This window comes from Suncus etruscus, chromosome 5, assembly GCF_024139225.1.
Source record: "Suncus etruscus isolate mSunEtr1 chromosome 5, mSunEtr1.pri.cur, whole genome shotgun sequence".
NCBI classification, from domain to species: domain Eukaryota; kingdom Metazoa; phylum Chordata; class Mammalia; order Eulipotyphla; family Soricidae; genus Suncus; species Suncus etruscus.
In genome coordinates this window covers 6,817,080-6,831,567 of record NC_064852.1, presented here as the reverse complement: position 1 = coordinate 6,831,567, position 14,488 = coordinate 6,817,080, and the positions used below count along the sequence as shown (strand labels likewise).

Here is a 14,488-nt window from a genome sequence, read left to right as displayed (position 1 = left end):
TAATAATCAATGATGCTTCACTGTAATACTTAGAGTAGGGTTGGAGACATAGAAAAGCAGAAAAAGCATAAACTCAGTTGGGTTGGGTTTATTCCCTGGTACATCATATACCCCTCTGAGACTTGTCAGGTCTTATCATGTGTGATCCCTGAGCACTAAGTCCTGGACACAATCAGACAAGGTTCCCCAAACCAAACCAAACCAAAACAAAAAATCTCATTGTAGGTCATTCACATTCTATCCCATAAAGAAAGAGCACCATGAAGCAGTTACATTAGTATGACATTCTATAATAAAGTAAAAGATGGAAGAAATAAAAAACTATTATGAGGGCTACAGAGGGTTTATAGGAGTTAGTGCATCTGTTAGATGAAAGAAAAAAGTTTTATACAGAGATATCAATCTAGCTCTCACATTTCTGTTACAGGACCATTAAGAGTTTTTGTAACAAAATCTTCATACTTAGACTCTATGCCCAAAGAACATGATTTATTAATTCTGGGCACCACAGCAAAGGCAGATGACTCACAAGGCAACAGGTAGAACATTCAGGTGCTAAATTCATGACGTATGAACACAATAAACTCAGTCCATCTCTATACTGTGTGCTTAGCCAAACAAAAAGTCCAGAGTGGCCTTGAGAAGGCTCAGACCAAAGAAGGGGTGATATTTGCCAAGAGTTTGGATAGGGGTCATGTCAGAATTTATTGCGCTTGCCAGCTGGACTCTGAACAAGTGCTATATTGTGCCGACCTTTCACCCATAATGGTCGGTAAGCATCAAGCATAACTATGCTGTTACACAAGGGCAGAATTCATTTTCTTCTAGAAGACCAAACCTATTACTCAGCCCTTACAATGCTTTAGCACCATAGACAGAGTATCCCTATAGGACTGACTTAAGAACTGTCTACTAAGAATAGATTGGCCAGTTAGCAGCTTAAAGTTCATAGAAGTTGAATGCCATTAAAAAGGCGAGCATTTCTTTAGTCATTGTTTGAGGGCGTGGCCTGGTCTTAATGTTGTTCCTCCTATTTGATGGTACAACTCTTTTGTTGTGGGGCCAGAGAATCAGCACAGTGGTGTTCACCTTGCAAGCAGCCGATCCAGGACCTAAGGTGGTTGGTTTGAATCCCGGCGTCCCATATGGTCCCCCGTGCGTGCCAGGAGCTATTTCTGAGCAGATAGCCAGGAGTAATCCCTGAGCACCGCCGGGTGTGGCCCCCAATCTAAAAAAAAAAACCCAGCTCTTTTGTTGTTGTTGTTGTTGTTATGGTTTTTGTTTTTGGATCACACCTGGCAGTGCTCAGGCATTGGTAACTCTGTGCTCAGAAATCACTCCTGGCAGGTCTTTAGTCATTGTTTGAGGGCATGGCCTGGTCTTAATGTTGTTCCTCCCATTTGAAAGGACAACCCTTTTTGTTGTTGTTGTTGTTGTTGTTGTTTTTGGACCACACCTGGTGGTGCTCAGGCATTTCTCCTAACTCTGTGCTCAGAAATCACTCCTGGCAGTCTCAGGGATACCAGGGATTGTATCCTGGTCAGTCGAGAGCAAGGCAAATGCCCTATCCACTGTGCTATCCCTCCAGCCCTTGAAGGTACTGCTCTTATCTCGAGAATCCTCATGATGCTGTTGTATGGTGGTTGTAGGTAAGAGACTACGTTATGATGTGTTATGGTGTGGGTGTATAACCATAGGTAAAAATCAGTGAACTATGTCTACTCAGACCACTGCTTTATTTGGTATCTATGCTATCTCAATGCATTATAAATATTAATGTCACAAAGATAAAGTTTCAGGGTAAAATAACCACCTTCCCTCTTACCCTCCACCCCCACCATATAAATCTCTTTATCTCTGTAAAGCAGAACTAGGAAAGCCACCTTACATAAGACTGGTTCCACCTCCAAAAAAAACTGCTCTTCTATTTTACTTTCAGTTATATTCTTCTTCAAGTACTAGTTTTCTTATCTATCAGATGGACATAATAAAAACCACTTTCTAGAGCTGCTGGAAAGAGATGGAATGAACAGTACATGTAGATTAAACTCTCATAGAAGACACTGGAGTCATTTTGGGAAAGGTCTGCTTTAATAGAAACCAGACACCCATCCACCTAACTATAGGTCCTGGCTGTTCTCGGATATTCCACCTGATTCCCCAAAGATTGAGGACCTTGCAGTGTTAATGTCTTGCAATGCGAGTCTCTTCTTTGGACGTGTAATGGACTTTCAGTTCCGTTTTTCTGTTAATAGCTACTCTCGGGTATTTGTTTCCTACACCTTGAGTCCTACAGTATTTCTGCTTTTGATATATCTTTCTTTATGGACAATTTTAAGAATAAGAGTAATGATAACCACTACTGAGCCATCACAATATTTTATATACTTACTAGCCATTTTATACACATCATGTAATTTCATCTTTTCAAAATAATTCCCATTTACAGATGAGGAGAAAATGAGACTTGGGGAGTTTTAAGTGATTCTCCTTCATTTATAGCCATATATCATTTTAAAGGTTATGTTTGTAACCAAGATGTCAGGCCATATTGAGGAAGTGGTCCCATTATGCCTCAAGACTGACGCACTTAGGGTTAGATACTTCTAGTACTGCTTGCTGTATTTGTGCAAACAGATTGCTAAATAATTTATGCTCCCTGATTTTTATTTGTTTTTGTTTTTGAGCCACACTTGGCAGTGTTCCGGGATTGCTCTAGACTCTGGGCTCAGAAATCACTCCTGGCAGGCTCAGGGAACCATTTAAGATGCTGGGGTATAGAAACAGGGTTGGCTGCATGCAAGGCAAATGCCCTACCTACTGTGCTATCGCTCCCTGATTATTTTCAACTTTCTTTTATTTCTAGGAACTCTGATGTAATTTTTCCTGACTTGGTCTCCCTTTTCCAATTCAATATAAAAGAGAAAAATCCCATTGAACCATTCACAACCATTCCAACGAAGTTCCATTCATGCATTCATTCAACACACACTCTTGATAGTCTCCATGGACCAGGCAGTGTATTGGTCCCTAAACTACCCAAAGATATTACATAACCTTACAGAGATTGGGATCTCAGTGCAGACACAGACAGGAACACAAGAAGTCACAAAGTTTCAGATTTATGACAAATGTCAGAAAAATTCAATGAGATAAGAATTATGATTTCCATTTTACAGATGCAAAGACTGAGGATCATCAAGTTGAGTTGCTCCTTTAACTTACTAGGCTACACAAGAAGAAGATGCAAAGTAAGTATTTAATTCACACTATTTTACTCCATGGCGTCTTCCTTTAGCCATTCAACTATTCACCATGACCTTGGACTTGTTAATTAGCCACTTAGTAACTTGGTTTGCACAGACATAAAAATAAATATTCAATATTGGAATGTTTTGAAGGCATTAAGATGCTAATGAGCAGGAACTGATGACTATTAAAAGATAAAATCATATGACTTCGATCTTGGCTGAAATTGTCCTATTGGTTTTTTCAGTATCATTACTCACTTTTCAGTTATCATTCAGTTATCACTTTTCATTATCATTACTCACGTTTTAGTATCTTTTCTGATATTTCAGATATTTTCAGATATTTTCCAGTATCATTACTCACCCATTCCCATATTTTGGTCATATCTAGGTTCTAAGCTTTCTTTCAATACTAAGCTTCATTAGTCTACCTGTCTAAAATTTCTGTAATTCATATTCCTTCTGCCCTTATTTGCACCACTTTACCCATAGGGTTGCCTGTCTTAGATACACATAAGATTTGATAAGGATTAAAATAAATTAAATGGGGCTGGAGTGGTGGCACAAGCAGTAGGACATCTGTCTTGCATGTGCTAGCCTAGGACGGACCATGGTTCGATTCCCCGGGGTCCCATATGGTCCCCCAAGTCAGGAGCAATTTCTGAGCTCATGGACAAGAGTAACTCCTGAGCATCACTGGGAGTGCCCCCCCCCCCAAATAAAAGTAAATAAATTAAATGTGCCTCAGATGAAAATTACTAACCTTATTTTTAGTTCAAGTGTAAACCAACTAAGAAAATGTACACTCTGGTAAAGTGAAAGCAACATAAAATGGAATGATTGAACTTTGTGTATTTCTATAAAAAAGGATGAAAACTCTTCTTTGATCAAACATATCGAAAGAATTGATGCTAAGTACTGATGACTGTGACCTAAATTGGAGATAAAACTAGGATACATTAAGAAAAGGCTAACAAAAACAGGGTGACAATCTCAAAAGCATTCAGCTCACATCTAAGAATACCATATTAAAAATAATATTTCTAGCAATATTGTATTAGAGGTAAGGAGTGTGGGAATCTCTGGGAATCATTAACTGGGATGGGGCAAAATGGGGCTGGAATTGTTTTATGGTTTGATGTGTGTAGAAGCCTACATTAAAATTAAGTAATCAGCATATTTAACATATATCTTCTCTGTTATATTTAAAATAATTTTCAACACATTTAAAAATAAGAATGCAGAGTACAAGTGTTTGTGGAAAGAGGCACCCTCACATTCTATTGAAGTAGATAAAATAAAATAACTTTACTGGAGGGCACTTTAGCAATAGATATGAAACACCTTAATCAGTTTCTTGGACCATGCTCTGCAAATGATGTTAGTGACTATCGTCTCCCATTAATTCAAATTAATTGGACAATGTGTAAATGGTAGGACGTAAGACACTTGTAAAGCACATTTACAGGGCATGTCGTCTCCAGGTCATTCGGGCAATTCCAAGAAAGCTCATGCAGTTTCCCCTATCACAGCTTTTCATCAGCAAATAAGATTGTGTGTGTGTTGTGGGGAAATAGTTTTAGTTTGGAATGAAACTGACAAGCACAATAAAACCATAAATTTCTCTGAAATGGCTTAGCCTTCTGCACTCACATTTGTTTGTTTGTTTTTGTTTGTTTTTTTCAGCCACACCCGATGATGCTCAGGAGTTACTCTTGGCATATGTGCTCAGAAATCGCTCTTGGCTTGGGGCACCACATGGGATGCCGGAGGATCCAACCATGGTTCGTCCTAGGTTAGCCCGTGCAAGGCACTTGCCTTATTGCCTGTGCCGCCTCTCTGGCCCCTGCACTCACATTTGAATTAACTTTTCATTCACTAAATTCTATCTTTGCCTATAGAAAAAAATATTTAGTTCATTTCAAATAATTGAGGGCTCTGACAGATAAGGGTCTCTTCTCAAGGCCTTAGGAAGCAGCATTCTCCCTCTAATAGAACAGGTTATGCTATGGTGCACCATATCTGCTGTCCATTGACAAGTCAGGAGTTCAGGATGTAGAGTGGGTGTGGATCATGTCCCAAGATCATTTCTTACCATCTGCGATGAAGTGCTCAGGCACATGCAGAGTCACCTTCACAGTGAGTGGGCAGGATACCTGGCTGCCACACACCATGGCCAAAATGCAGGAGCTCACAGCAATCAGTGTCAGAGCTGTCTTGTTCACGGGGCTCTTCAACAAACCTGGTGACAGAGAGACACACAAAGACATCATTCTATTAAGAGGTGAAGAAAAGAGACAGCACAGCATTTGAGTATCTGATTATTATACCAAAAGGGTTGGGGAAGGTGAACAAAGAAAATGCATTTTCCAACTTCTGAGCTTTAACAATGATATCTCCATGCCCCTTTGTTGGGGTTTGGTTGAATTCTCTTCAAAATGGGTTGATCGCTCCTCTTTTAAGACAAAAATGCTTTGTGAAAATAATTATGAAATCTTATTCCTTCCCTCCCTTTCTATCGTGCTGATTAATTTCCCCCTCTCTTTAAATTTTTTTTTTGATTTTTTGGGCCACACCCGGCGATGCTCAGGGGTTACTCCTAGCTGTCTGCTCAGAAATAGCTCCTGGCAGGCACGGGGGACCATATGGGACACCCGGGATTCGAACCAACCACCTTTGGTCCTGGATTGGCTGCTTGCAAGGCAAATGCCACTGTGCTGTCTCTCCGGGCCCCTCTCTTTAATTTTTTAAAAAGAGAATCATTCCTGGCACTCAGTGGTCACTCCTGGCAGGTATTATGAGATCCTATGGGATGTCAGAGATAAAAACCAATTTGGCCAAATGCAAGGCAAGTGTCCAACCCACCATACTATTATTACTCTAGGCCCAAAGCTAGTTAATATCAATAACAACTGAATGGGATTAAATGTTCTGATCTCTCTCAAAGCCAAGTGAAAGATTGGCATGTCACTGAGGGTATAGAGGAATGAGTATGAGCTTAAAAATTAGATAACCAGTGGCTGGTGAGGTGGCGCTAGAGGTAAGATGTCTGCCTTGCAAGCACTAGCCAAGGAAGGTTCAATCCCCCGGCATCCCATATGTCCCCCCAAGCCAGGGGCGATTTCTGAGCACTTAGCCAGGAGTAACCCCTGAGCATCAAATGGGTGTGGCCCCCCAAACCAAAAAATATATTAGATAATCAGAGGCCAGAGAGAAAGCATGGAGGTAGGGCATTTGCCTTGCATCAGAAGACAATGGGTTCAAAACTCGGTATCCCATATGGTCCTTTGAGCCTGCCAGGAGTAATTTCTGAGTGTAGACCCAAACAAACAAAATTCGATAATTATGGTTTATAATTTGGAATTTAATTTTCCTTATCTATGTTACTTGCTTCAAACATTTGAATCTGTTTCCTTAGGTGCGTGATGATAATGGGCTGCTGTGATAATTATAAGGCTCACTAGATGTATGATGTCTGTCACCTGAAAGGGGTTCCCTAAAAGACATCATGAGTAGCTTATGATTTTTAGTCAATTTCAAAAGGTTTCCCGAATAACCACCATATGAGACACATCGTAGAAAGATATGGATCAGAGTGATAACAAAGTGAGTAGGACATTATCTTTGCTGGTATCCAACCAGGATTTAATGTCCAGTAGCACAAGTGATGCCCTGAGCCCAACCAGGAGTAATCTCTAAGTAGATCCAGGAATATGCCCTAAGCATCATCAGGTGTGGAGCTAAGACAGAAATAAAAGGGATAGTTTCTGGGTCTGGTGAGATAGCAGAGAAATTAGGGTGTGTGACCACACACCCCATTTCCTCCGGTGTAACTTTACCTGCTAATAGATACTCCCATTTCTGGGAGGGGTTTTGGAAGGTTATAAAAGGTTTTGCCTGAGGGGCAAAGGGGATTTGGCTGGATGGAGAATGGAGAAGGTAGCAGGAGGAGAGATGGCTGAAAGAAGCTAGAGGCAGGAAAAGTTAACAAGACCATGCTTAAATAGGTTTAAGATTATAGGCCACACATGTTGGCCAGGGCAAATAAAGTTGATATTTTCTGAAGCCTGTCTGTGGATGAGTTTTCCACCCACAATCACCTGAACTGGCAGACCCGCTGGCTAATGAAGAAGGTGAAGACTCGTGGTCCTGAGCTGGAGAAGAAATGCCTCCATCACCATCCACCTCCATCCAGCTCCATCCTAAGGGCCTATTTTATTATTTTATTCTACAAGGGTGCACACTTTCCATGTACTTTATTTAGCGTGAAATGCCAGTACCACATAGACATCCCAACCCACAAGAATAGTACAAGTTCAGCTCTGGTGAACCCTGAACACTTCAGGGTGTATCCCTAGTAGTCCTCAGCACCATAGGTGCTGCAAAGCATTGCATACTCAGTACCCATGAGAAATGCTTGGCCCCTCTCCACCAAAGGAAGAATAGAGTTATTTATCTTCAGGAACCTAACAGACTTGGAGACAGAGGAGACTTATCCACAGTTAATTAGAAGACAAAACAAAAGGTATTGTAGAGCTACTAGAGAGGGCATAGGGCATGGGAGGAAATTTTGCTTAGGAAAATTAAAGATCATTTCATGGGTGCAATGGAATGAATTGATTGGATCTGCTTGGCAAGGGGAGCACTGGATTGGCAGAGCAAATCTACAGACTACATTCTAAACTCCCATTGTGCCTCATTATTAAGGTTTTGCTATTTGCCTCTATTTCCAGGGGCTTGATTGCCATTTTTAGAACAGTGACCCTCAATTTCTATTACCCAGCAAGCTTTTTTATTTTAATCAAACCTCCATAATAAAATACCCCTTGACTTCTCTCTGTAGGTGTTTCTCAGCAAAGATAAAAGACAACACATGTGCAGTTGAACTCATGTGAGGCCAGAGAGATATGGTGCAGCAAGTAAGGTGCTAGCTTTGGTATTCCATCTGGTCCCCTGAAAATGGCAGTAGTGATCTTTGAGTACACAGCAAAGAGTGTCTGAGCACTACTGGGTGTGGCCCTGAATCAAATGAACAAAAAGAAATTGGACACATAATTTTCTTCTTAACCCTCCAACTTCCTCCTGTGTTCTCCAACTTATTTTGCAAGCATCGTCATCTAAATTCAGAAATATAAATATATTTTCCAGTCTTCTCTCCTTTTATAAATAACCTCTAAACAGCTTTGCTAAGTAATATATGTTCTGAGCATTTTCATCTTATCCTATTTATCTATTCTATTCTGCTTGTGAAATAAGAGAGGTAAAAAAGATGTCATATTCATGCATCACTCCCAATTTTGAGTTATCTAGCCACTGGATGAAGATGTGATCTCTGCTCATTAGTCTGATGGTTAGGCATTTCATCATGTTGCCTATACTTAAGACTTTACTGCTCTTTCTTTACCTTGCCTCAATGCTAGCAGGGCCACCTTACTGCAGACCTGCTACTTCCAACACATTATTATTGATGACATTTCTTTTGCACAAAAATTCACTTGCTTTCTTGTTTCCTTTCACTTTTTGAGATGAAACAGGAATCTAAAATTTTTCTTGTGTATGCTAAATACTACTTATTCTCATAATAGGTGTGTCTCAAAATACCTCATTTAAACACTACATGTAGTAAATATTTGGTTAACTCCTTGAGGGTAGGTACCATGTCTTATTTTCCTCATTACAATGTCAAGCACTGTGTCCAGCATGTGATAACATCATCAGTACTTTCAGGAACAATATCAGCAAACAGATACTACCTAATCAAAACATGCTAAATGGAAGAACCACTGAAGTAGTGGAACAAAACTTATGAAAGACCATTTGGAGTGTGTTTTGTATGGATATATATGTTGGGGGATGATTTGACTATCCCAGGCTGTGTCCAGGGGCTATTTCTGGTTTCTGCTCAGGGGTTACTCCAGGCAGTGCTAGGGGACCATTTTGATGCTGGGAATTTAATATACAAGGTAAGTACTTCACCCCTGTCTGTAATATTTCTCATCCCTGAATATCTCCCACCTTAATTAAACAACTCAGAGCTAAACGAATGAACTGCATCATTAACATCTCCGGTCTCTCCATGACTTGAAACCTAGAATATAATTAAGAACAGGATTCTTAAATCAGCTAGCAAAACTAAACAATATACAAGCTCTTAAGCAGTAAGAACACAACAATAGTTACCAAAAAAGGGGGCAAGAAACACGGGTAAATTGTGTAAAAGTGATCAATCATTTGGTGAAGGACAGAAACTAGATCTTTTTGTGAAAATATACAGATGCTAATTTACAATGCTCTGTTCCTGAAACCTGTTTAATGTTGTATGTGTTAATAAAAGTAATTGAAAAACTAAATGGGTTCTTGTCTTTATTGTCAGTTCAAGGACAACGCTTGGCTAATGGTGAAAACTTTTCATGTACTTACATCACAAAATATTTGTACAATGGAAGAGATTAAACAAAAAATGATGCTTCTGGTGTCGGGATTTAGGACTACTTAGATCTATAATGACACTTCCTCAAACCCCACAGAACACTTATTACCTCTCGTCTAAGGGCCAATAGAAGCAATTTCAATTCCTAAAAATATAAATATTTTAAAAAGTAAGTAACAAAAGTTAGATAGCATCAACATTTTATACTAGAAAGACGAGGTATTAAGGGCTGATGAGTTGCAAAGGTCTTTCTTTAAAATCATCCTATATGCTCTTTCCTAAATAATGAATAAAACCCTCACATAACAGCAGAAGCTCTGAATTTCCTCCTCTGGACTTTATAAAAAATGATATGAGGGGAAGACCATGCATGGGTGGATGGTGTCAGCTGTGATTTCCAAGAAGGCATCTCAAACCTGTTCATGTGACAGTGAAATGAGTTGGACCAAGATATAACTTTTCCTCATTGGCTAATGATTAGAAATACCATTAAGGCTCCTAAAGGCTCTCTTCCATTTGGGGGGAAGTCAGTTAAGAGTCTAGAATGGGAATATCCATATAACCTGCTTGAACTCATGCTCAGGCTAATTGTTTCAGATTATGTTATTTAAGGTTTCATTATTTGGGCTTTCAAACATACCATGAAGAAGGTTGCAGATACCGGCCTACAGGTACTTTTTACATGGTTACAAAATGTTAATCATGAAGAAGCTGCAACTCAGAGTGTTTATCCAACTTATTTTTCTTCAGTGTATCTTTTTCTGTTGTGACAGACACCTCACATATTGCTGGTTTAGCAATGCATGCATCATTACTGGCATATATGTTTAATTGGGTTGAAGAAGGAAAAATAAATACACCATTAAATCCTGAGAATCCAGTTAACAACCAGATGTTTATTCAGGAATATGTGGCTAATGTCCTTAAGTCTGCATTCCCTCATTTACAGATTGCCCAAGTAAAGCTCTTTGTGACAGTTTTTTTATTTTTTTTTTTTTAGCTTAAATCAGGATATTTCTGCTTTCAAGGAACACCTTAGGGATTTGAACTCCCATACGATCCAGCTATTCCACTCCTAGGGATAGACCCTAGGAACACAAAAATATAATTCAAAAATCCCTTCTCACACCTATATTCATTGCAGCACTATTTACAATAGCCAGACTCTGGAAACAACCAAGATTCACTTCAATAGATCAATGGCTGAAGAAATTGTGATATGGGGCCGGAGACATAGCATGGAGGTAAAGCATTTGCCTTTCATGCAGAAGGTCATTGGTTCGATTCCTGGCATCCCATATAGTCCCCCGAGCCTTCCAGGAGTGATTTCTGAGCCTGGAGCCAGGAGTAACCCCTGAGCACTGTGTGACCCAAAAACCAAAAAAAACAACAACAACAAAAAGAAAAAGAAATTGTGATACATATACACAATGAAATATTATGCAGCCATTAGGAGAGATGAAGTCATGAAATTTTTCTATACGTGGATGTACATGGAATCTATTATATTGAGTGAAATAAGTCAGAGGGAGAGAGACACAGAATAGTCTCACTCATCTATAGGTTTTAAGAAAAATGAAGGACATTACTGTAATAAGGCCCAGAGACAATAGAGTTAAGGGCTGGAAGAGCCGGAAGGACTGGCTGACAATTTGAAACTCACCACAAAGTGTTGTAAACACTGTTAGGAAAATAACTACACTAACAACTAGCGTGACAATGCTAAAGAATTAGAAAAGTAGAATGCCTGTCATGATACAGGCAGGGATGGGGGAGGAGGGGGACATTGGTGATGGGAATGTTGCACTAGTCAAGTATTTATGACTGAAACCCAACTACAAACATACTTGTAATTGTGGTGCTTAAATAAAGATTTATATTAAAAAAAAAAAAGAAATGAAAGGGGGAGATCGCTACAGATAATATAGAAATCCAAAGGGTAATCAGAGACTTCTTTGAGAAGCTCTATGCCATGAAACATGAGATCCTGGAAGAAATGGGGGAAAGGGGAAAAGAAGAATAAAAGACATTATTGTAGTAAGGCCCAGAGACAATAGAGATGAGAGCCAGAAGGACCAGCTCATGATTCAAATGAAGCTCACCACAAAGAGTGGCGAATGCAGTTAGAGAAGTGACTACACTAAGAACTACCATGGCAATGTTGATGAGTGAGAGAAGTAGAATGCCTGTCTCAAATATAGGCGGGGGTGGGGGAAGAGGGAGAACAGGGGCATTGGTGGTGGGAATTTGCATTGGTGAAAGTGGGTGATTTTTCTATGACTGAGGCCCAACTACAAACATGTTTGTTATCCCGGTTCTTAAATAAAGATTTAAAAAAAATAAATGTATGTTGCTTTGAGAATAGAAAATGAAAATATCTCTTCCAGTTATCAGTGTATATTGTCATATTTTCTATAGATCACTGTAACCATTTCTGCAACAATAAAATCTCAACTTTTCTAATGAGATGCTTAAAAAAATAAAGTATCTCAGTAGCCCACAGCCTTTATAAGATTGTAAGTTATGGAATAGTGTCACAATAGTTTAGTTACCCTCATTTTATTAATATGGAAAATCAAAATAAAAGGATGAATCATTTTAGAAAGTTGAAAGAACTAAATGAGACACAAGCATCAAATGCCTGGCTCAGGTTCTGGACCCTGGTTTGCTCTTAGAGCATAATTATTTGAACCAGATGGTATTTGAACTGATGGCTAATATGATTTATCTCTTTATTCAACACATTATTAGAATATCTTAGGAAATGGTTTAATATTTATGGAAGAAACAGAAGAACAAAAATGTAGCTAGTCAAAAGAAGGTCCTAAAATGGGAGAGCAAGGAGGGGAAGGGAATGAAGTATACGAATGAACAGGGTCCTGGGCAATGATTTACAAAACAATAACAACATGAAAAGTCCCCAAAACCACAAAAAACAAAAATAATTCACTCAAGTCTCCCCCTCCCCCACCACCAACAACCGAACTTGGATCACCATTGCCTCTGAAGTTTAGGAACAGGAAAGCATGCCAGCAAAATCTGCACTCAAGCCAGATGCATGTGGAGTAGCCATAGGAGCTTGGGAAGTTTCCATGGCAACTGGACCTAGCTGAAACTTCACAGTGGGTCTAAAGCAGGGGTGACTTCTTAAGAGTTTCCATCTCGGGGAACTGAGCATCTTCAGTTAGCTCTAGATAGAGACTTTAGATAGCAGACAAGAAGAAGCTATCAGTACTTCAATACCTACCCACTTCTTATTCAGACTCTGTAACGCAAGACAGGCCTTACAAGAAGCAAGACAAGGAAAAAAGTCTCCATCTGTTGAGAACTTACTATGATTGTGTTATTTGTAGTGATTACACATCATTCCTTTCATTGATATACTGTTTCATCCACCCACCCATCCATCCATCCATCCATTCATTCACCTACCCATCCATTTGTCTAATATTTACATGTCTATCCATCCATGCATTCAACCAATTAATCAATTTTTACCAAACACTTATTTTCGCTGCACTCATTGAGGCAAACCACCAGGGAAAAATAGTGAACTGAATAGTAGAAGAATATGTTTCCTCAATACCTCAATACCCAATGCTACTCATCTTATTTTATACATCTGCAGAAGAGCAGAACAATGAAATGGCTTGTCGAAGGCCACCCAAACAAGTATGGCAGAGAGAGATTAGACCTACCCCTGCCACCTGCCACCTTCCTCCCTGTATTAAATGACATCCTAGTTTACCATAAAAATGAGAGCCCAGGACAGTAGCATATCGTCATGTCATTGGAACTAGGCATCTATAGGTCCAAATCCTCACTTCCATCAAAATAGCAATGAGATTATTGCCAATTGATCTTACAGTGATAAGAAAAATGTTTAAGTTCAGAAAGTGAACATTTGGGAAATGATCTAAGGACAAAGTAAGGTGACATATGTGATTGGCATCCATATCCCTTACCCGTATGCATGATCAGTGATAGCCCTTGGACATAATGTGAGCATTCTTAGAAGGTAAAGGGCATGGTTAATTTTGGTTCACATCCCAGTTTCTGCCCATCATTTGAAGTGAAGTGAGCTAGACTGCGAGAATAGAATTTCACCAGGGTCTATTGATTGCTGGAACTGGAGAAAGTTAATAATCTAATTTCCCTTTTGCCGCCCTCCCCAGCCTCCCTCCCACAGACACACAGCTCAACTCCTTACATGGCAGCTGAGAATGGCATAAGATGCATTGCTTGAGAAATCTGACCGGAAATAACCAGGCATTGTTGATCCACGTGCTGCCTATAATTTGGGGTTTGATTGATTCTAGGTTTTGAAATGCCAGGTTGAGAGAAGAAAATCAAATTTAAGCTAAATTTGGAATTGAATCAATCACACTTTACAATAAAGAAAATAGATCTAACCCCATCAGTCTGCTGTGTGTGGAAAACTTAAAGCGGTTCTCTCCGCATTGATTCCTTCCTGCTGACATCTCAGGGGGACGAGAGACTAGGTCCTCAGGCAAGAAGTCATTTAGTTCTTTAAATAGCATGAGGGATCAGAAGGAGGGACAAAGATTCTAGGAACTCAGGGTTTTTAGGGTGGTAGAGCTCAGGAGGTAGCCGTGTGATTTAGAATATAAGGATTCTTCAAAGGATTGGAACTAAGCACAGAGATTTATACCCAGATTCCTTTATTGAATGGCTGCCTAATTTTTGGTAAATTTCCTACGTCTCAGAGTGTTAGTTCTTCTAATCCACAAATTAACAGTTATCATCTCTAATGGTAAACTTCAGTGGATCGAATGGAAAATGATGA

At 39.5% G+C, this 14,488-nt stretch overlaps 1 protein-coding gene across 3 annotated transcripts in view; it reads right to left on the bottom strand.

Moving 5' to 3' along the window:
- ASTN2 (astrotactin 2) overlaps positions 1–14,488 on the bottom strand; it is a 1,116,661-nt gene that overhangs the window by 682,784 nt on the left and 419,389 nt on the right. For all 3 annotated transcript variants that reach the window (XM_049774120.1, XM_049774121.1, XM_049774122.1), the window contains one exon: positions 5,347–5,493. In XM_049774120.1, the coding sequence (XP_049630077.1) occupies positions 5,347–5,493 (147 nt within the window). The remainder of the gene's footprint in view (positions 1–5,346; positions 5,494–14,488) is intronic.